Below are 22,756 nucleotides of genomic sequence, written 5' to 3' on the forward strand. Positions count from 1 at the left end.
CCTTTTATTCCAGATTTTATTAATGAATTGAAATTAAAGTCAACCAGCTGTCATGGTGTGATTTGAAGTCAACTCTCTGGAGTATTAGTCTGGGCCATTAGATTACTAGTCCAGTAACATTACCATTACGCTACCGTTCACTAGTATAAAAAGGTATGGGGAAAGAAAGAAAGAACGAAAGAAAGAATGAAAGAAAGAAAGAAAGAAAGAACTGCATTTATGTAGCATCGTTCACAACCTCAGGACGTCCCAGAGCACTTTACAGCCAATTAAGTACTTTTGGAGTGTAGTCACTGTTGTGATGTCAGTAATGTAATAAAGCTTTATATAGATTGCACCAACAGGAAGAGAACCATAAAAGAAAATGGTATAAGAGACATGCCATTTTTTAAAACTTAGATAGATAGAAAGAAAGGCCCTTGCTGCCTTTGAGGGGCATGAACAGGATTGGAGAGCTGCCTTCATGGGGCCTCATTAAATCCATGCACAGTAAGTTTTGGACATGGGATAAATGGGCGTTACTCTGTCTATGGCTTAGGGTGCTTTAGATGAATGTTTTGTCAAAGTGTATTATCAAACATATTACTGTCTCTTGTCATATATAACTGTTTAATGGGTAAAGGATTTATTCAACAATATCCTCGAGCAAGTACTGTATATCCAACTCTACATGTGACTTAGATAATATATCTATTGTTTTGCTGAATAAAAAGAATGACAAGTATGTCAGCATTGTTGGAAGCTGCAAAGGGGTGATTGAAACTCAACCAATCGAAACAGCCACCCATGCCTGAAGCTAAATCCGAAGGCAGCACTGAATGCCTTTGATACCTCTTTCATTATATTATGGTTTGGGATGTTGGGACCTGTAGCCTGGTTCAGGTATCTGGGCTATCCAGAATGTTGGCTCTTCCTTTAGGACCTGAACACATTGAATTGACTCTATCCTGATGTCACACAACCCAAACGGCTGATGCAATGCCAGGATTCCAAATTTGGACAACGCAGGCTCTGGCAATGCTTGTGTTGTCCACTCCTGAAAAAAGAAGTGTTAAACAATAAGATGGGTGTTGCAGTATTTAAAGGGACAGGCACCTTGATTGCCGGTAAGTTAAATTTTTGGAACTTTTTCTATTGGAAAGTTCTTACATTTGCCAGAGAATGTTGCTGCATCCTCTCAGGGATGGCAGAGGAGTCAGTGACTTGTGCACACAAAGGGCTGAATTTTATGGGCCCCCCGGAGACAGACTGGGAAGCAGGAGGACCCATAAAATTGCAATTGTTCTCACTTTCCACCCCATCAGCCTCCATATCCAAAGGATCATCCTCCACCATTTCCACCACCTCCAGCATGATGCCACTACCAAACGCATCTTCCTCTCCCTTCCCCTGTCAGCATTCCGAAGGGATCGTTCCCTCCGTGACTCCCTGGTCCACTCCTCCATTACGCCCACCACCTCGTCCCCTTCCCACGGCACCTTCCCCTGCAATCGCAGGAGGTGTAATACCTGCCCATTTATCTCCTCTCTCCTCACTATCCCAGGCCCCAAACACTACTTTCAGGTGAAGCAGCGATTTACTTGTACTTCTTTCAATGTAGTATACTGTATTCGCTGCTCACACTGTGGTCTCCTCTACATTAGGGAGACCAAACGCAGACTGGGTGACCGCTTTGCGGAACACCTCCGCTCAGTCTGCAAGCAGGACCCCGAGCTTCCGGTGCTTGCCATTTCAACACTTCCCCCTGCTCTCATGCTCACATCTCTGTCCTGGGATTGCTGCAGTGTTCCAGTGAACATCAACGCAAGCTCGAGGAACAGCATCTCATCTACCGATTAGGCACACTACAGCCTGACGGACTGAACATTGAGTTCAATCATTTCAGAGCATGACGGGCCCTCCATTTTACTTTTATTTTTAGTTATTTTTTTCTTTTTTCTATTTTTATGTGTATTCTTTTGTGTTTATTTTATTTTATTTCATCTTAGTTTGTTCAGTTTGCTTACCCACTGTTCCTTTCATGTTTGTACTTGCGGCTGTTCAATTTTGAGTCCATTAACACCCTTTCTGTACTAATGCTTTGTCTTTCAACACACCATTAACATATCTTTGCTCCACGACCTTCTGGTCAGCTATTCTGTGACCTTGTCCTATCTAGACCTTCTCCTTTGTTATTTCTTGCCCCACCCCCACTTTACTTGCTTACAACCTTTTACATTTCTAATATTTGCCAGTTCTGAAGAAGGGTCACTGGCCTGAAACGTTAACTTTGCTTCTCTCTCCACAGATGCTGCCAGACCTGCTGAGTATTTCCAGCATTTCTTGTTTTTATTTCAGATTTCCAGCATCTGCAGTATTTTGCTTTTACTTTCAGTGCGATCGTAAATGAGAAAGTCATCACTGATGTTTAGCGTGCTTTCAAGTCCTTGAAGTGCAAATTGAATCAAACGCTGAAATACCTCTGCTGCTGAGGTGACTCCAAAGTTCAGCCTCTTGTATCAGAAAAGACCGATGTGAGTAGAGAATACCGTAAGATGTCTCGATTCTTCTGCAAGCTCGATTTGATGGCAGCCTACATTGAGGTCAACTTTAGCAAAGTGTTTAGCACCATTCAATTTCTCTATGGTTATCATCGATTGTTGATGTCAAGTGTCTTTCTTTTTGAATGGCTTGGTTTGGTGATTGCATATCAACACAGATTCCAATCTGGTTCTCGCTCTTGGGTTTCTTGATGACTTGAATGGGTGATACCCAAGAGGTAGGCTCATCACCAGTTTTCTCGATAATGCCAATGTCAAGTAGGTGTTGAAGTTCCTTCTTGTCTGTTTCCTGGCATGAAATGGTATTCATCACCGTTGATGCACAGCTGGGGGCACATTAGGGTTGGCATGCATCATGTAATACCTTTCTATTTGCTGATACCAGTGAAGCAATCAGCATACAGTTCGAGAATGTTTTTGTTATTATGTGCAGGAATCGCATATGTGACTGCGATCATGTACAGATCTGTTGCTGTGTGGAAACTGATAAGTGTGTCACATTCCTCAGATATGATATAGAATCGAGCTTTCGTTCTAGTGTCTTTGAATAAGACTGGCATTTCAAAAGTTCTGAGAATTTTCAGCAGTTTGTCAACTGTTGTAAGGGAAATTTTCATAATTCCCAGATTTGCAGAGAATGGGGAAATCCTGAAGTTTGTTGACTATTTGCCTCTCATGACATTGACAGATGCCCCTGTGCCTATGAGAGTATCTACTTCCAAGCAGGTCATTGTCACATGTGGCTGTTTGCTGTTTGAGAGAGAGGACAAAAGTATGTGCAGAGTCATCTGCCTCTACTTTAGCTACATTCTCTCTCCCTTTTCCTGTGGTATATATATGTGGCACCCTTCTGTTGGTATTGGTCTTTGTAGTTGATTTTGCTGATGGGCAACAAACACGAGCAAAGTGATTGGGTTTTCCACAGGCTTTACATAGTTTTCCAGTAGCGGGACACACTATCAGGTGTGGGTAAGCACCGCTACAGTGGACACATTCTTTGGATAAGACACAGGTCTGTTTGTGAGACAGCTGTTGTTGCTTTGCAGGTGCTTTCCTGGCATGTGAGCGATGAATAGTGTTCACAGGAGTTGAACTTGGAATGTGGTAGTTGCTGTTTGCAGCCTCAACTTCAGTAGCTCTGAACTCTGACAGTGATAGTGATCTTGCTAACTCCAGTTGCTCTGACAGCTTCCTGTCTTTCTCAAGTGCTTTTTGGCATAGTTGACTCGAGAGGCAGCCTTCGACTACTTCTGTTTTAATTTCCCATTTGACATGTTCACCATCACTGAAATCACATTTGGTTGCTAGTTGCATCATTCGTGGTCAATTGTCTTGTTTGCTTCTTGCTTAGTGCATTGGAATACAATGGTTTCTTTCTGGTGTTTTTCTTGGATATAAAGTAGGTTGTCAGTGCTATTTTTGCTGAGTTGTAGTCATTTTGCTCATGCATAAGTGCCTCAAAGATTTCTTCTAATTCTTCACCGCCATAGTGTCGAAGTAAAGCCTTTTTCCTTGTATTGTCTGTGATTGCAAAACCTGCCATTATTCCTTCAAAAAGTTGCAGCCACTTTTGCCAATGTGGGGATACAGATGATGACTCTGAATGTACATCAAAAGGTGGTAGATTGGGCATAGACAACACCACATTGATCAGCAACACAGTGATAGTTCGTGATCAGGAATCCTGGATCGCGTTCCTTTTCAAAGGAAATTTCTCTGCATTGATCTGAGATTAATTTTTTTTTGATAGGATGGTTATTTTAGAGAGATCAGTGTGTGTGTACACTGTACAAGCTTCCTGTGTGTGTCTAACACAATCGCCAACTTAAAATAGTGTCTTCAGAAAAGCAGACAAAAACCTTCCAAAAATTTCATACCTGAAAGCAATGTTTCCTGTTTCTCACCATCCGTTTCCTTTTTACCTTGTTGCATTGTGATGTTTTCGGGACAGGAGTGAGGTTTAGCCGCGTTTAGTAACAAATATGAGACAAAGACTGAGACAGAAGACGCGTACTGTTAGACATAATAGAATCTTTTTTATTCTGCTTTACTTTCATTTTTTTTCTTTTAGCTCCCTCTGCTGGCTCATGTGTGCATGGTAGCCTCAAGTGAACAATATGTGCAATGCAGTTCTCAAAACACTAGACATTAGTTCTTTTAGGGCTCTGTTCCCAGCATTGAAAGCACTAGAACATAAGAACATATGAAATAGGAGCAGGCGTAGGCCATTCAGCCCTTCAAGCCTGCTCTGCAATTCAGTAAGATCATGGCTGATCTGATTATGCCCTTAACTTCACATTCCTGCCTGACCTCCATAACTCTTGACTCCTTTGTAGATCAACCACCTGGTGCTGAGTTTAAGAAATTATTTTTCATTTACATTTAAAAAAAAAGTACAGCTAGGGAGAAAAATGTAAAAGTTCTGAGAAGAAGGAGATGAGATACTTGACAAAGGAACATGTAGAGTTGGGGATATTTGGAGCAATACTATGATTTGGAGAGAGGAGGAGAAATATGGAGGACATAACTCTGGTCAAAAATTTTGGTGTGACTTGCACCCACCCACCGTCACTTTTCCACCTCATTTCCCCCCATCATGATCACATATAAAGCTCCTGCCAAATGCAGGAATTGTGATACCTTGGATGTAACTACATCCTCACTGCACACTGTTGGAGGCTTTGAACCATTTCTTCACCAAAAATATATTTAAAAAGTAGACTCTGGGCTGAATTTTATGAGCCCCTTGACACCGTGGGTCACAGCGGGTGGGGGGGGGGGGGGGCGTAAAATTCTGCAGGGAGAGGCTCGCCTCAACCCCTGATGACGAGAAGGGCCTGCCACATATTACCGGCGGCAGGGTGGGGGGGGGGGGGGGAACCTTGGTGTGGTCCCCAAGCCGCCTGGCAGCGGGGCCTTCATATACATATTCAAATCAACCTAAGTTATATGTAAATGCACTTATCTGCAGGCGGCGTTCGTATCTCATGTGCCTTTGGATCTCCGTATGGAGTTCTGAGGTGAGAACCTGGTGGGGAGGGGGAAGGAATAACATTTTCATTGCGGGAGGGATGGAGCAGTGGGGAAAACATTTTTTATTGGCTGTGAGGATGGTGGGAGGGGTTTGAAGGGCAAAGAGTGCAAAGTTTGGGGTTGAAAGGTCTGGACTGTCTGAAATGGTTTTTCGGGGGGAGGGTGGTGGATAGGGAAATAAATTTATTGTTTGAGCATTGTGGGGAGGGGGTTGGAAATAACACTTTCATGTTCAATTTAATGTTTTTATTGAAATTTACAGTGCTGGTCCCTTTAAAATTTTACATCAGCCGTCAGGGCTTGAAGCCCTTTAAAAATGGCGCCTGCGCCTGCGCGGTGGCGCCGGACGCCATTGCCGGGGATGTGGCAGCTGTCCCCTCTATGTTATCGCGGGTGGCCGCCCCGCCCCCTCTATTTAAATCAGCCCCCGCGCATAATATCGCAGGGGCTGTGCCGCAGCATTTCCATGTTGGAAAGCCGCCTACCTCACCGCATGCCACCGTGGAGCGCGGCGCGCTAATAAAATCCAGCCCTACATTTCTACTGTTTTCTAATCATATTTTTATTGCTTTTCTCAGTTATATCAATTCTTCTATGATTTTAGACATTTGCAATGATGGCTCGACATGGGATTGTATTGCATTGCCTGTTGCTGTTGCTATTTGGTCAATGTGCAGAAGTTGAAGTTGGTTGGCCACGTAGATCAAATACTCCTGTTCTGGTGAGTAACATAAAGCAAAACTAAAATTCTAGCTTCACACCATATTTTTAATCCTGCTGTATTCAGAGGTGATTGAATTTCTTCCAACCAAAAACAATCAATGCAAAATGTGATAGGTACCTCATAAAGGAAATGTACCTTCAGATATTTGGTGAAATTTGGCTCATAATTCAAAAAAACCCAAGGTGAGGGAAGCAACTGTGTGAGCAGAGATTCCTTAACATATGCAATGGTGTGACAGATGTTTCCAATCATCTTTCTCTAACATCTCTACGGGTCAGAAATCCACAGTCCCTCTGGCTCACTCCTACCATAACTTTGGCAAGGACCAAAATTTAGGCTGAGACCTTGTTCTAGGTCCTGGCCTTACATGAGAATTTCCCAGATGGCCAGGTAGGAGTGGAGCCTCTCTTTGCCCTGAGCAAGGCCATAGAGAGAAGGAAGGTCATGGCTAGAAGTGGTGACTCCCTATTCCAGGAGTTCCTGCATCTCTGGCCTCAGAAGGACACAGTATTTCATTGGCAGTGAGTAGTCTGTGAGTAAGAAGGACAGAATTGGGGTGCATGTGCAAATCTTGAGCAAGATTGTGGCTTAAGCTGCTCGCAACCCCCCCCCCACCCCCCCACTCCACCACCAAAAGGTAATTTAAATATATATATATATATATAATTGTTTCCTTAAAAAGGAGATTGCTGGAGCCAGTCATTGCACCTTCCATGGACGGGGATATCTAGTTGCACATCCCCCTTGTCTTCCAGAACAGTCAAATCATGTTGGACCTTGTGGAGGAGACTCCAGATGAGTCTCTGTTGGAATATAAAACAAAGAACCTCATTGATGGACTCCACCTCCTCACCTTGATCGGATTTTCAGTCCTTTTTAGGCTATGGATATGAAAGTGTCATAACAAAGAATGAGCTATCAATAATCTGCTGCTGAACATTTCTAAAATACATTCGTGCTGACAACTGCAAAATTACCACATAGAACCTGAACAAAACCCAATCCCTGTGCTAAAGATCTAGGTCATTAAGTTATTTCATTGGAAATCAGTTAGCGATTGTTTAGCATATTGAAAATTCCTTGCACCCCTACCTCAGTGGAGGTGCCAACCTGTTAATAGAAAAGTAAGTTAATGCTGAAATAATAGACCGAACAATTTCAGGTGCATACATTAAATGTTCATGCCTTCTATTCCATAATGTTGTTAGAAGGCCCCAGGGAGTGAAATTCTATTGTGTATTGTATATGTGTAAGGAATGAATGTGTTCTGGTTATTTATTTAAATGGATCAATGATTACTCAAACAGCAAAGAGAAGGATTTCACTCTGATGTAAGTGTTTTACGATTAGTGCAGAACAATTTCATCTGCATAATTTGGGGTCACAAAGGGGAACTCGAACTTCATGTACAGCTGGACAGTAAAAGGAATGAACTTCCAAAATGGAGTTTTATGCATCAGTAGGCCTGGTAGGATTTTCTGTCCACTAAAATTGGACAGAATGTATTCCTGGTCGATGAGACGCTGCAGCAGAGTTTGAGTTCATAACATTTTATTCTTATGTGTCAGCAGATTGTCAGACCATGGGTGACATCACAACTGAGCCCAATCTTGTCCGCAGCTGGCATGGTCACTACATAGTGATGAATATTTTGAAGCCATGGCAGTTTTTGTTTCCTGCTCCAGAGGCATTGAGATTAACTATCCCACTACTACCTCAATTGAAATCCCACAACTCAGTATAAAGACCAAGAATTAAAGCTGGGATCTTCTTGACTAGCAGTATGACATTTACCCACTGACCAAGAGGGCAGTTGGCTCTATGGTTCATTTACAGAATTGTTGTGAATTGGGGTGGTCATCCATCCTGTTTTCAGCAAAATTTGTGTAAGGTAAACAATAATCAGTTTAAAAAGTACACTGTGCGATTCTAGTTTTGAAGAAGTTTGGGAGAAGAGGAATTTGGCTCTGTGTATGAGCAGCTTTCCATTAAATAGTGTTTGATACTGCAGCTATGAGGCAGCCTCTGGAAATTTTCCTATGTTAAAGGAACTATATAAATGTAAGCTGTTGATGCACAAGCCAAAAAGTTTGTCAGTCTACTGATTCAGATCGGTAAAAGTCCCAAAATGCTTTACAGCAATGAAGTACTTTTGAAGTGTAGTCACTGTTGTAACTTAGGAAAGGAGGCACACAAGTTGTACACAACAAGCTCCCCAAAGAGCAATGTGATACTGATCAGGGCATCTGTTTTAGTGATGCTGGTTGAGGGATAAATATTGGTCAGGCTGGAAGAACTCACCTGCTCTTCTTTGAATAGTACGATGGGATCCTCCTCAGTCTAATGTCTTATCTGGAAAATTGCACCTCTTACAGTGCAGCAACCCCTCAGTACATTGGAGTGCTGGTGCTCAAGTCTCTGGATTAGGACTAGAATCCACAATCTTCTGATTCAGAGGCGAGACGGCCACCACTGATTCATAGCTGTAGTGTTGTCGAACACAACAAATTACTTTAACATTTTCCACATTGTGCATGCATGGAAGGCTGCTAATGTGCAGTACTAATTTTTAAATAGCCAAATTATAACACAGCTCACTCAACAAATGAGAACAACAGAGGTGGTTTGCTTTTAAAATGCCCATTCTTAAGATCTGGCTAACACTGTTACACACAAAAATCCATGTGTCATTTGTACCTGTTTAATTTTTGCATGCTGTCACTGCCAATTATTCAAAGTCTCACCTCATGCCAAAGATCTTGCTGCAATAAATACCAATGACATATTGCTATTGAATTATTAGCTGATGGCATTTTGCATTGCTGTGAATAGAGGTAGATTTCTACATTTGAAAAATTCTTGATACTTAGGATGGAGGAAATTATACCATATTTGACCTGCATACATTACTGATTTCGAGTTAAACTGATAATTTTTTTTGCTTGAGATTGGCAAAACTCATTTACAAAGGACCTGTAAAACCAACACAGAGAGACTTTTATCACATTCACCTTGACTAGTTTGAACCTTGGTGCCAGCACTGTTCAACTCCTTCCATCAGCAAGACACTGGTGTGAATTTAAAACAAAGTAGGGGCTAAATTGGATAGTCCCAATATGGGTGTGGGGATCAGGGTGTGCAATTAACCCACCCCTTTGATTGAAGTGCAGGCAGCGTGCGAACTTCATGCTGCCCGCTCATTATAATGATTGCTGTTTACAGCCAGGGCTAACTGTGCTGTTTATTGGCTACAAGCATTAGCAGCAGCCCAAAAATTGTAATTTTCTAGCACCACTTAAAGATATCAGGCACCTTTTAAAGGAGAGGTGCATTGTGGCTTGAGCAGCTGCTGAGTGTTGTGCATGAAGTGAATCTAGCCTGGGAAACAGTGAGGAATGGCACAATATGGGAGAGAGCGGGCTCCAAGGTTTTCAAACATTGCACTGGAGGTTTTGATGAAGGATGTGAAAATGAGTAGAGATGTCCTGAATCCATCGGGAGGGGCAGGAAGCCCTCCAGACACACAGTGAAAAGGTAGTGGAAGTAGATAGCTGTCGTAGTCAAAACTGGGAGTCAAGCATTGAGGGCCTGGATGCAGTGCCGCAAGAGTTCAAAGACTTTACACGAGCAGTCAAGGCCAGTGAATGCATCTTCAAATGCCATATACAACTGCACCACTGGCCTTAGCCACTGCTCAACTCACCACACCCTTATCACTCACCTACCAACAATCTTTATCGATCAGGATTCATGCCTCACATTCATATGCTTCACCTCAGCTTCACATGCTTAGCACTGCTGCAGTCTCGCACCCACAACTCTCAGTTTACACACACTGCCAGCTATTTGACCATGCCAACATCACCAAAACATATTGCACAACACTCAGTGATACACTTCCCTCTCTCTTGCAGAACAAGGTGGTGTACAACCAGAGGCAGTAGGAGGTAACCAGAGGGTGAGAGGTGCGCTTGCATGTCCTAATTCTCATGGACGAGACAGTGTTGGCCATTTTTGGAATGGCTGCGTTTGCTGACAATGCAACCACTAGGTGTCGCAGTACTAGCACATGCGCAAATGCAGCCTCATCAACTGAAACGTCACTGTCTGCGACCTCTCAGGCAGCTGCCAGTAATAAAGATGGTGCTGCTCAATTTGAATCAAAAAAGTGAATTGAACCCAAACCCCCTACCTCTCAATGGACACGATCGCCACCTCCATCTCCCCCAACAGTACCCTGTTCCCTCCTGCAATCTCTCCTCAATCACCGTTTTCTCTACCCTGCTCCCTCCCTCGATCGCTTCAATTGCTGCTTCTCTTCCCCACTCCTTCCCGCAATTGCTGCTTCTCTTCCCCACTCCCTCCCGCAATTGCTGCTTCTCTTCCCCGCTCTCTCCCGCAATCGCTGCTTCTCTTCCCCACTCTCTCCCGCAATCGCTGCTTCTCTTCCCCACTCCCTCCCGCAATCGCTGCTTCTCTTCCCTGCTCCCTCCCGCAATTGCTGCTTCTCTTCCCCACTCCCTCCCGCAATCGCTGCTTCTCTTCCCCACTCCCTCCCACAATCGCTGCTTCTCTTCCCCACTCCCTCCCGCAATCGCTGCTTCTCTTCCCCACTCCCTCCCGCAATCGCTGCTTCTCTTCCCCACTCCCTCCCGCAATTGTTGCTTCTCTTCCCCGCTCTCTCCCGTAATTGCTGCTTCTCTTCCCCACTCCCTCCCGCAATCGCTGCTTCTCTTCCCTGCTCCCTCCCACAATTGCTGCTTCTCTTCCCCACTCCCTCCCGCAATCGCTGCTTCTCTTCCCCACTCCCTCCCGTAATTGTTGCTTCTCTTCCCCACTCCCTCCCGCAATCGCTGCTTCTCTTCCCCGCTCCCTCCCGCAATTGCTGCTTCTCTTCCCCGCTCCCTCCCGCAATTGCTGCTTCTCTTCCCCACTCCCTCCCACAATCGCTGCTTCTCTTCCCCACTCCCTCCCGCAATCGCTGCTTCTCTTCCCCGCTCCCTCCCGCAATTGCTGTTTCTCTTCCCCACTCCCTCCCACAATCGCTGCTTCTCTTCCCTGCTCCATCCTGCAATTGCTGCTTCTCTTCCCCACTCCCTCCCGCAATCGCTGCTTCTCTTCCCCGCTCCCTCCCGCAATTGCTGCTTCTCTTCCCCACTCCCTCCCACAATCGCTGCTTCTCTTCCCCGCTCCCTCCCGCAATCGCTGCTTCTCTTCCCCACTCCCTCCCACAATCGCTGCTTCTCTTCCCCGCTCCCTCCCGCAATTGCTGATTCTCTTCCCTGCTCCATCCTGCAAACACCACCTGAATCACCGCTTTCTCTACCCTGCTACCTCCCTTGATCACCACTTCAATCACCGCTTACCTTCTCCGCTCTCTCTTGCAATCGCTGCTTCAATCGCTGCTTTCTTAGCCCTGGTCCCTCTCACAATCGCCGCCACAATTGGATATTTTTCTTCCCCGCTCCCTCCCATGATTACTGCTTCACTCTCTGCTTCTCTTTGCCGCCCCCTTCCACTTCCATCTTCTTGCTGTTCCTTCCCAATTGCTCCCGTTCCTTCCTGCTGTTCTCTCCCGCTCCTGACTGCTCGCCACTAGCTCCCAATTAAGGCCCCCTTAGGAGTCATTTTCAGAACCTGCTGGCATTTTCCTAGCACTGGATCAGGCCCCTGCTGAGTCCAGAGACCAGCAGCAACTTGGAGGTGGCCTCCTGGCGGCAGAACGTTGGGTCATTAGTGCCTCTTCTCACTGGCTCAATGAATGCCCCACAAGTATGAAAAAGCTGCAGCTGTGGTCAAAATCATTCCTGTGGAGGGGAGACCCCTCCACACGGATGGTCCTAACAACTTCTTTAATTTAAATTTTCAACAGGCTTCCGTGAGCAGCTCCATTTTGAGATGGTTCTACAGGACTGGGGGGATGTAGAGGTGGAGGTGGCGGGAAGAAATTACTGCAATGTAGAGGAACAACTCCTAAGGCTTTTCATATATCATTATGGATGAGCTGCTGGGCAACACTAGAATAATATTCTGCAAATGTCCATTGCTTCACCAAATGTTCACCTTAAAGTGGACAGATAAAGCAGATGGTTTTTAATATGAAAAAGGGACGGTGGAAAATTAGAAAAAGAAGTGAACATCATTGATGTCTTCATGTGGCTCCAGCCAAGTGTGCAAGACTTATTGTTAATATCGTATTTCAGTGTGAAAATAATGAAGTCAAATTTTTGTTCAGTTGATTTATCACACTTGCAATTATTTACATGGAACAAATATTCAGAAACTGGGTGTTTGAACTAAACTGAGGCAACATTCTAAAGCGGAGTGCTGTTGCTTCTAAAGAAACAGTGTGATTTGTGAATTTGCAAGATTTTTTATTCTGAATGCTGTGCAATCAAATAACTTCAATATATATTTTAATTTAGGCAGGAGATCCTTCCATAACAGAAGACAGTAATGTTCAAATCCATCTCAAGAGACAGAAAAGAATTGGTAAGAGATTTTTACATATTACTACTCTAGGAATTCCTGTAGGGTTCCTAAAGATGAAGGTGACATTGGGAAATGATTTCCTAAGCTTTGGCCAGGATTTTACTGGCCCCCAGGTGGTGGGCTAGGAGGTGGGGGGCCAGTAACATGCGGGGAGCCACATCAGGAGGACTCCTTGATGTAGTCCTGCAGCTGGGCCTTTTTCTCAGGCGGGAATGGCAGCAGCTCAGCCAACTGCTGACATAATTAAAGAGCTAAATGACAGTCATTTTCCTGGGCTGCTGGCATTTTGCTGGCAGCAGAACAGTCCCCGTCGCGTAGAGAGGCAGCCAGCTGTATGGAAGTGGCCTCCCAGAAGCTTCCTGGGAGGACGGTCTGGGTTGCCGGAGGCTCCATGGCCCAAGGAGGGGGCCCTCAGTGGCAATGGCTGTCCTCGTGGCCTCAACACCACCGTGGGAGGGGTTACCCCTCCGATCACGGGCGCCTGCCTGCCTGCCTGGATCCGGCACAGCAAAATAATTTCTTGCTTTCCCATTGAGGCCAGCTCTCATTCCCCTTGCAGCCTCAGCAGAGGCTGCCTCTATTGGTGGCATGGCTGAGGCTGCAGAGCTGCTGGCCGTCTGATTGAGCCAGCAGCCTGAAGAGGCCGCATGTCATTCTTAATTGGATGGAAGGCCCAACAGCGCCCTCTTAATTGGCTACCACTGGGAGGTTTGCCACTATGGTCCTGCTGCCGACCTATGTGGGTGGTCCCGACATTGGGACTTGCCTATTGTCAGGAAAATCTAATGACTAAGATTTGTTCAAATGTGTCATATTGACTTTTGAAATAGTAACATTATTCTGGTTTCATTAGTCAAATAAGAGGAAAGCAACACATGGTTGGGGGTAACTAAAGTCTGAATTTCTATGTGTTGGGAAGAATATCACAATCATTTATTCTCAATTTTTCATGAAATCCATTAAGCTAGACCAAACATTTTGCGTTTATAAAAGACGGGCACTCCACTCCACCAGATTATCACCCATGTGTAGCACGTGTATGTCACCCCATGGAGTCTTAACAACGCTGTTGAGAATTGACCTTTGATCTAGGATATAGCACAGTGACAGTCATTTTGAGCAAGTATGAAGCCAGTAATAAGTAATTAGTTCAACATTAGTCTACCCCAGTTTACTAGACCTTTAGACAACCCCAATGTTGCTGGAAATAAGATACATGCAAAAAAAATCCAGTTTTCTAAGGACCTTGTGTTCCCATGCCATAGGAGAGCTTTTATTTCCAGTAGCTCATCAGAGTAGGTGTAGTATTTTCACAGATGCAGGAGATCTACCCCAACAATTTGGGATATGGTCAATGGCTAGGCAAAACAGTAGGCTGAAGCCCTGCGCCACTGCACTTCCGTTATCTTACAAGAGACTGCAAAATTTCAAACGTAGCATTTTTAATTTTCAAAACACTGTACCATTGTTATGCCAGTAATGTAGTGAATGCACAAAGCAGAGCTTTACATACATGATTTCCTTTAATTTTGGATGCTTCAATGCGCAATGGTGCAGAGGAAATTCACCAGGATGTTGCCTGAGCTGGAGTATTTCAGCTATGAAAAGAGACTGGATAGGCTAGGGTTGTTTTCCTTAGAGCAGAGAAGGCTGAGGGGGGACCTGATTGAGGTATACAAAATTATGAGGGGCATTGATGGGGTAGATAGGGTAGATAGGAAGAAATGTTTTCCCTTAGCAGAGGTGTCAATAACCAGGGGGCATAGATTTAAGGTAAGGGGCAGGAGGTTTAGAGGGGATTTGAGGAAATATTTTTTCACTCAGAGGGTGGTTGGAATCTGGAGCACACTGACTGAAGGGGTGGTAGAGGCAGGAACCCTCACAACATTTGAGAAGTATTTAGATGAGCACTTGTTATGCCATAGCATGGAAGATGGGATTAGAATGAATAGATGCTTGATGGCCAGCGCGGACACGATGGGCTGAAGGGCCTGTTTCTGTGCTGTATAACTCTATGACTGTATGACAATTCTGAAGTAACATTTTTATTCAAGTTATTTTATATAATGGGACAGGGAGACATTGGTAGTCAGGGCTACCAAATCAAAACTAATTTATTAGTTTCTCTATTGATAGTAATAGAATTTTGATTAATCAATTTACTCACAGTTATCTTGTTGTTCAGTCAGTAACCATTTTGTACATTACCAGCTAACTTCCCGTATAAACTTAGAATTATACAGCACCTTTAATATAGAAAACATTCCAAAGACCTGCATAGAGGTGTAACATCGAGCCAAAGAGAAATTCAAAATGGTGAACAGAGGTTTTGTGAGCGAGGTGGGTTTTAAGGAGAGTCTTAAAGGAAAACAGAGAATTGGTAAGGGGGAAGTGTTTAGGGAAAGAATCCCTAAGCATGGGGTTAAGTTGACTGAAGGCATGACTGACAATAGTAGAACAATGGGAGTGGGAATGCACACGAGGCTACAGCCAGAGGAAGCAGTCTAAGCTGTATAGTCTAGTAAGAATAGATGAAGTAAACTCTGAACATTACTTCAAAACAAACCAGCAAAGCAGGATCAGTGAAAATAAATTTAATCGGCGCAAATGGCCATTTGACTAATCTTAATTCATCCACTCAGAGAGGTGCTAACGTAGCCACTCAACATCCAACGTTTCTTCAAAGATTCTGGGGTCATTGCCTCCGCTACACTTCAAGGAAGTCTATTCAATTTGTCCACCATTGTTTTGTCTGAAGAAGAATTTCTTGATGCTGGTTCTAAAATTATCTTCTACTAATTTAAAGCTGTGAGACCTAGTTCTACATTCATTAGTTAATTTAAAACAATATTCTGGATTTACCTTTTCTTTCCATTACCTAGCTTACCTACCTTTATAAGTTTGTCTCTCAGCTGCTTCCTTTTCAGGATGAATAGCCCAAGTCATTTCACATAACTCAGCCCTTCACACTGGAGATCAGCTTTTTTCTAGAACTTGAGTTTCCCCCTTGTGTCCCAGTGACCAGAACTGGATACAATACTTAAGGTGCAGTCTGACCAAAGCTCTGTATGGCTTTGGACATGATTTCTTCTGACTTGTATTCAATGCCAACAACTTGCATTTAAATAGAACTTTAATATAGTAAGACATCCCAAAGCACTTCACAGGAGCGATATCAGTGAGCCACACAAAGAAATATTAGACCATTTCATCTCCCATTGTTCTGCTGCTTACTTAGTTCCCAACACAATCTCTAATTTCTGAATATTCTCCTCTGCCTGGATTGGGATCATTTGCAAATTTGACCATTTTGCATTCAGTATCTGAATCCAGGTCATTTATCTAAATTAGAAACAGTAACATTCACAAACCAAGCCCTGGGGTGCCCCATTTAGGACACCTCTTGCCTCACCCTGACATAACTCCTTTAATGAGCACCTGTTGTTTTCTATCCTTCAGCAATTTCTTTGCCCTGGATCATTAATTTTTTGTGCTTAACTAATAGGTGCCGATATTTATAGTGAGGGAGCGTGGCGCATGTTTGTGTGGCAGGTAAAAACATGGAAATGACTGGAAGGTGGAGGTCCAGTTGAACCTAATGGCAGGATCTCATTAGAATTTTTTTACTCTGTTTCTCACCTGGCAGCTGGCTAGATTGAGAGGCTAGTCTAAATGCCTGCCACCCGATCCGAACCCAACGGGACCCGACAACATGTGTCGGGTTCGGGTCGGGTCGGGTTGCACTTCTGGGTCCGGCATTCGGGTCCGGGTCGGGCCGGCTCGGACATGCTCTATCACAGGTAAGTGACTCCAATGTTAATTTAATTTTTGGACTAGAAAGGTGGTTTTGTTGCAGTTATTTTAAGCTTGTGCAGATCTGCAACAAAGTGAAAAATGAAAGGTAGGTTAACTGATGGTCGGGTCAGGTCGAGCGCGGGAAAAAGCGGAAGGACTCGGGCCGGGTCGGGCTCAGGTCGGATGTGGTTCTGTCGGCCTCGGGTCGGGTTTTTTTTTTGCAGACCCAAGCAGGCCTTTAGGCTAGCCAGCTGTCGGGCTGGAAAGCCAGTGGTAGAAGGCAGCAACTGAGGCCTGCTGGGTACGGTGTCCAGTAATTGGAGAAGATCAGGGCGTGGTACCGGTGGGGGGGGGGGGGTGTGCGGTTGGTGTGCAGCAGACAGGAAGGAGGGAGGGAGAGATCATGGGGAGGAAGGGTGATCATGGAGAGTGACTGATGAAAGTGGGAGAATGTTTGCTTGAGGGCCGGGGGAGCACTCCTGCTTTTCTTGACCCACAAGTAGTGCTCGAAAAATCATGTATCTACTGGATCCATTAGATCCTGTCTCCTGTTAGCTGATGGGATTCCTGAGTTCTGGGAAACACAGCCCACAGCTGTTAAATTCAAATGGCTCCTGAAACCTAATGAATGGAGCATCATTAATATATTATTAACAGGGACCTGCCTCTCCAGAATGGGTTACTCACTGCAGTAAAATTGGATGTAGGCATGTTTGCGGCAGCTTTGGGTTAGTTTTCCCATATTTAGCAAATTAACCTCCCCTCCAACCCTCTCCCACCCTTCATGGGGTGTGTTGGGGGTTGAGAGGAGTTAAAATATCCTCCATAATCTTTAATGTGGAACTTTGTCAAATGCCTTTTGAAAGTCCAGCAATATCATATTGTAGAGATTCTGCAGTTCACTTAGGATGTCGATTCCTGAAAGAAATTGAGGTGTTTGATGTGGTAGGATCCTTTTCATCTGAATCTGTGTTGATTGCTGTTTACTAGGTTATTATTGTAAAGATATTCTTCAGGTTTACTCCATTAATTTACATGGAATGGAAGTAAAACTAATCAGTCTATAGTTGCCTGTATTTGCTTTATCCCCTTTTAAAAAATGTGAGCACCAGATTAGGCTGTTTCCAATCTTCATGGATGTTGCCAATTTCATTTCCACTAATGTTTAGTTTTTGGTGATTGTAAATTACTCACCAGATTTGACTGCTTTGCTATTAAATGTCAATGTTAATTATTTTTACATTGAACTAACTTTCTTTTGTTTGTTAAACGCTACAGCCAATCAACAGTCTAAATATCAGCTAGATGTTGAAGTAAGCATGAATGAAAATGACCTGTCTGATGACTCACTGAAAGCAATTCTGAGCAGATTACCATATCCCATTAAAATGTCTACTGTAAATGCCGCTTTCAATATTACTGACATCATCCTTACAACAGGTGAGTGTAGACAGACTATATCAAAAATCTTATGCAAAATATGGCATTTGCAAATATAACACATTTCATACCATCTTAAAATTGGCCTGTGGCCAACTGTGATATGATAAAAGTTAACCAATACTTTCAATGGTATTCTTTATCGCATGACAGTTCAACTTGACATGAAATGCCGCTTCAGCTGAAAAGTCTCAAAAGTATGGTTCATAAAAATTATGGCACAGAAAGAGGCACTTGGTACACCATGGTAATGGATCCTCAACTGAAGTTATCTTCTTTGGTTTAACAAGTTCCTCTGCAGCCTTACTTGGTAAAGCCACCACCAAGCGTGATATTATTATTGTCATCAAACCTGCTAATAAGTTGTTGTTGTCTGGCATACCGACATCAACCTAGCACAGGCCAAACGCCAACTCTCTGACACTTCCTTCTACCTCCCCCTGGACCATGATCCCACCACTGAACATCAAGCTACTATCTCCAGCACTGTCTCCTCTGGAGATCTTCTCTCCATGACCTCCAACTCCATAGACTCCCGACTCCGAACAGCCCATTTCTACTTCCTTCCCAAAATCCACAAACAGGACTGTCCTGGTAGACCCATCATTTCAGCCTGTTCCTGCCCCACTGAACGGATTTATTCCTATCTCGACTCTATTTCTTCTCCCCTTGTCTAATCTCTTCCCACCTATATCCATGACTCCTCCGATGCCCTCTGTTCCCTGGTGAACAATTTCCAGTTTCCTGGCCCTAACTGTCTCCTTTTCACCATGGATATCAAATCCCTCTACACCTCCATCCCCAACCAGAACAGTATACAAGGTCACCGCTTCTTCCTCGAATGGAGGCCTGACCAGTCCCTATTCGCCACCACACTCCTCCGCCTGGCTGAACTTTTTCTCACATTGAACAACTTTTCCTTCAGCTCCATTCACTTCCTTCAAATAAAAGGTGTTGCTATGGGTACATGCATGGGTCCTAGCTATGCCTAGCTTTTTGTGGGAAATGTTGAACATTCCTTGTTTCAGTCCTACTCAGGCCCCCTCCCTCACCTCTTTGTACATTGATGACTGTATCGGTCCCGCTTCCAGTTCTCACCCTGAACTGGAACATTTCATCAACTTTGCTTCCAATTTCCACCCTTCGCTTGCCTTCACATGATCGCTGACTCCTCCCTTTCCTTCCTTGACTTCTCTAGCTCCATCTCTGGCGACAGACTGCCAACCAATATTCACTATAAGCCCACGGACTCCCACAGCTACCTCGACTACACTTCCTCACACCTGCTTCCTGCAAGGACTCTATTCCATTCTCCAAGTTTTCCATCTCTGTTGCATCTGTTCAAATGATGCAATCTTCCATACCTGCACTTCTGATATGTCTTGCTTTTTTCTCAACCGAGGATCCTCCCCCGCCCCGCCACCCCCCCCACCCCCCACCCACCCGGCCGCCCCACCATGGTTGATGGCACCCTTGACTGTGTTTGTTCTGTTTCACCCCTTCCCCTCCCTCCCAGAACCATGATAGGGTTCCCCTTGTCGACACCTTCCACCCAACCAGTCTCCATATTCAATGGATCATCTCTACCATTCCCGCCATCTCTGGTGTGATTCCACCACTAAATACATCTCTCCGTCCCCTTTCAGCATTCTCAAGGGACTGTTCCCTTCACAATACCCTGGTCCACTCCTCAGTCACCTCCTAACCCCCTCCCTTTCCTAAGGCATCTTTCCATGCAAGCACAACACCTTTCGTTTTTACCACCGCTCTTCTCAGCATTGAAGGCCCCAAACTCTCCTTCCTAGTGAAACAATGATTTATATGTACTTCTTTCAATTTAGTATACTGTATTCATTGCTCACGATGTGGTCTCCTCTAATTAGGGAGACCAAACACAGATTGGGTGACCGCTTTGTGAAACACCTCTGTTCAGTCCACAAGCATGACCCCGAGCTCCTAGTCATCTGTCATTTTAATTCTCCATCTTGCTCCCACTCTGACCTTTCTGTCCTTGGCCTGCTGCAGTGTTCCAATGAAACTCAACGCAAGTTCAAGGAACAGCACCTCCTCTTTCAACTGAGCACTTTGCAGCCTTCCGGACTCAACATTAAGTTCAACAATTTTAGATCATAACCTCTTGTTTCATTTTCTTTGCTGGTTTGTGTTTTATTTCTCTCTCTTTCTCTATTGTTTCCTTTATTTTGCTTTCAGACAGCAGTTATTCAGGATGCTGCCTTTCACACCTCCTCTATACACATCTTTTATTTCCACCCAATCACAGACTTTCCCTTTTGTTCATTTTCACACCCTCCCCCCTCTTACTTGCTAAAAATCTTTTACATTTCTAACTTTTCTCAGTTCTGATGAAAGGCCACAGATCTGAAATGTTGGGCTGGATTTTATGCAGCCAGCGGGGGTCCTGACACTAAAGGCCTGCTTGGGTATAAAATTGAAACCCAACCCAGGCCCAAACCGACCACAGACAACCTGAACCTGACCCGGCCTGAATCCTTTTTTTCGCGCCCAACCTGACCCGACCTGACACGAATCTCCTTCATTTGTTCCAGCAGCAGGCTATTCCTGCAGATGGAGTTGTGGGGAATCATGGGTAAGCCTGATCCCATGACTTTCCGGAAGTAGCACTGTCCAGCCTGACCGAATGCTGGACTCGGATTATAGACCCGACCCAACCTGTACCCGACACATGTAGGCGTTACCTGACACTGGGCCCAAAAGGCAAGGGGAACCATGTCTTTTAAGAGACCCCTGGCTGCATCTTACGGCTCAGGCAATTAACTGCCCGACGCTGGGATCCTCGTCCCTTTAAGGCCTCCAAAAGCTGCCAGCCAATCAGATGGCAGGCAGATCAGCAGTACCAGCAGTGCCACCAAAAGCGGTGGCCACTGCTGAAGCTGCAGCATTCAATTGAAGAAGAGTCGCCATGGAGCCTAGACTGCAGGTAAGTAGGGGCGGGCTCACTGGCTTGGGGAGGTGGGGGGCAGCAGGGCGGGTGCGGTTACTGAGGTCAAGGGAATGGGTGATGCCACAGGGACAATCGTTGCTGCCGGGTTCCTTCATGGGCCACAGATTGCCCACAAAGAGGCTCCCCCATCCCAGCCCCTCAGCTCACATGGAGGCCACCTTGTTTTGCTGGGCAACCTCCCCACGTGGTGGAGGCACTCTCCACCAATGATAAACTACCAGCGGTGGTGGGAAGAGGCCCTTGAGTGGCCATTAATTGGCCACTTAAGGGCCTCAATTGGCCTTTGAGCTGGAAGGCTGTCCTTGCCTTCCCCACCCTGGACTAAATTGCAAGACATCAGGAAGGCGATGAGCACTCTACCCCCACTTCCCATGCAATTTTATGGCCCCCTCACCTTTGTTCCCATCCTTCGGGGGTCCATAAAATTCAGCCCATTAACTCTGTTTCACTCTCCACAGATAGTGTTGGACCTGCTAAGTAGTTCCAGCATTTTCTGTTTTTATTTGTGATAATATTGCATTGGCAAGATGAAAACAGGTGCCATATGAGTGCAGTGCTAAAAAGCTATGCCTCTTTGAAAGTCTGGTATCACCACACAATTTTGGTCCTATTTTCTGATTAGCATCACTTGAACGTGGCTGGATGTGCTAAAATTTATGCATGGGGGTAGAAATTCATCTTGGGCAGTGGTGAAAACGGTCAGTTTTGGCTGCAATGTTGCCGGAATATCAGATGCTATCACCCCTTCTGCGGCACCACCCAAGACAAATTTCTACCTCCTGCAGATTTAGCACTCGTGCTGATCAGATGTCATTTTCATGGTGCAGTATATGCGGGCTTCTCGCACTCACTTCCACTGAAGATATGGAATGCTCTGGCTGACACACAGCGGCAGGTTTCAGGATGGCTCAGGGACCGTGAGAGGGCACACAGATTCTTGGATGCGACACTGGAGGTCCTGGTGGAGCAGGTCTAGAGGAGGATATCCTGTACCCATAGGATGAAGGAGTCCACCTCGCCCCCTTGGCCTTCCTAACCACCAGCTGCTGCTCTTGATGGCCCTATGTCCTGCTCCCATTCCTGATCCAAACCAAGGGGGACCACTGGCAAGATGCCCCTGACCAAGCACTCCCTTCTTCCTGGTGATTCCTACAAGGTGGAGTAGTTTTGTACTTTGGGGGGAAAATTGGATAGTCCCAGGAAACAGACACAAGGATCATTATGTAAGATTAACCTGCACCCATTCCTTTGCTGCATACAAGACCCAACCTTATGGTGTCTGCTCATTATCATGAATGTAACAGCATTAAACTTGCCGTTGAGTAGCTATACACCTCAGCAAGGGTCCAAACTCATGCAAGGCTAACACAGCTTAAAGTTAGCATGCACCACCTAAAGGGGAGGTGCATGTTGGCTGGAGCAGGTGTTAGTAATGGCGGGGGAAGAGCGTCCGAGCAGGGAGAATACTGAATAATGACACAACCGGGCAGAGAATGTGCTCCAAGGTTTGCCGGTAGTACACTGCAGGCCTTGACGCAGGAAGTGGACAGGATAGAGTGGTTCTTTATCCACAGGGGACCAGGAGGACTTCCACACAGACATTGCAAAGGTAGTGGAAGTAGAGAGCCATTGCAGTCAAAGCTAACAGTATGGCACTGAGGACCCCGATGCAGTGTTTAAAGAAGTTCAGTGGCCTTGTCCAAGTGGTTAAGGTCAATGAATGCATCTTCAAATCCCATATCCTTACAA

General features: G+C 45.0%; 1 protein-coding gene across 2 annotated transcripts in view; it reads left to right on the forward strand.

Annotated features, from left to right (window-relative positions):
• The window catches only part of LOC137352494 (adhesion G-protein coupled receptor F1-like), a 109,715-nt gene that overhangs the window by 39,855 nt on the left and 47,104 nt on the right, over positions 1–22,756 (forward strand). The window contains exons 2-4 of one of the 2 annotated variants that reach the window (XM_068018027.1): positions 6,178–6,294; positions 12,723–12,789; positions 17,863–18,024. In XM_068018027.1, the coding sequence (XP_067874128.1) occupies positions 6,187–6,294; positions 12,723–12,789; positions 17,863–18,024 (337 nt within the window). In that variant the 5' untranslated portion in view covers positions 6,178–6,186. The remainder of the gene's footprint in view (positions 1–6,177; positions 6,295–12,722; positions 12,790–17,862; positions 18,025–22,756) is intronic. The other variant, XM_068018037.1, reaches the window with a different exon arrangement.

The sequence above is a fragment of the Heterodontus francisci genome, chromosome 3 (assembly GCF_036365525.1).
Source record: "Heterodontus francisci isolate sHetFra1 chromosome 3, sHetFra1.hap1, whole genome shotgun sequence".
Taxonomy (NCBI): Eukaryota; Metazoa; Chordata; class Chondrichthyes; order Heterodontiformes; family Heterodontidae; genus Heterodontus; species Heterodontus francisci.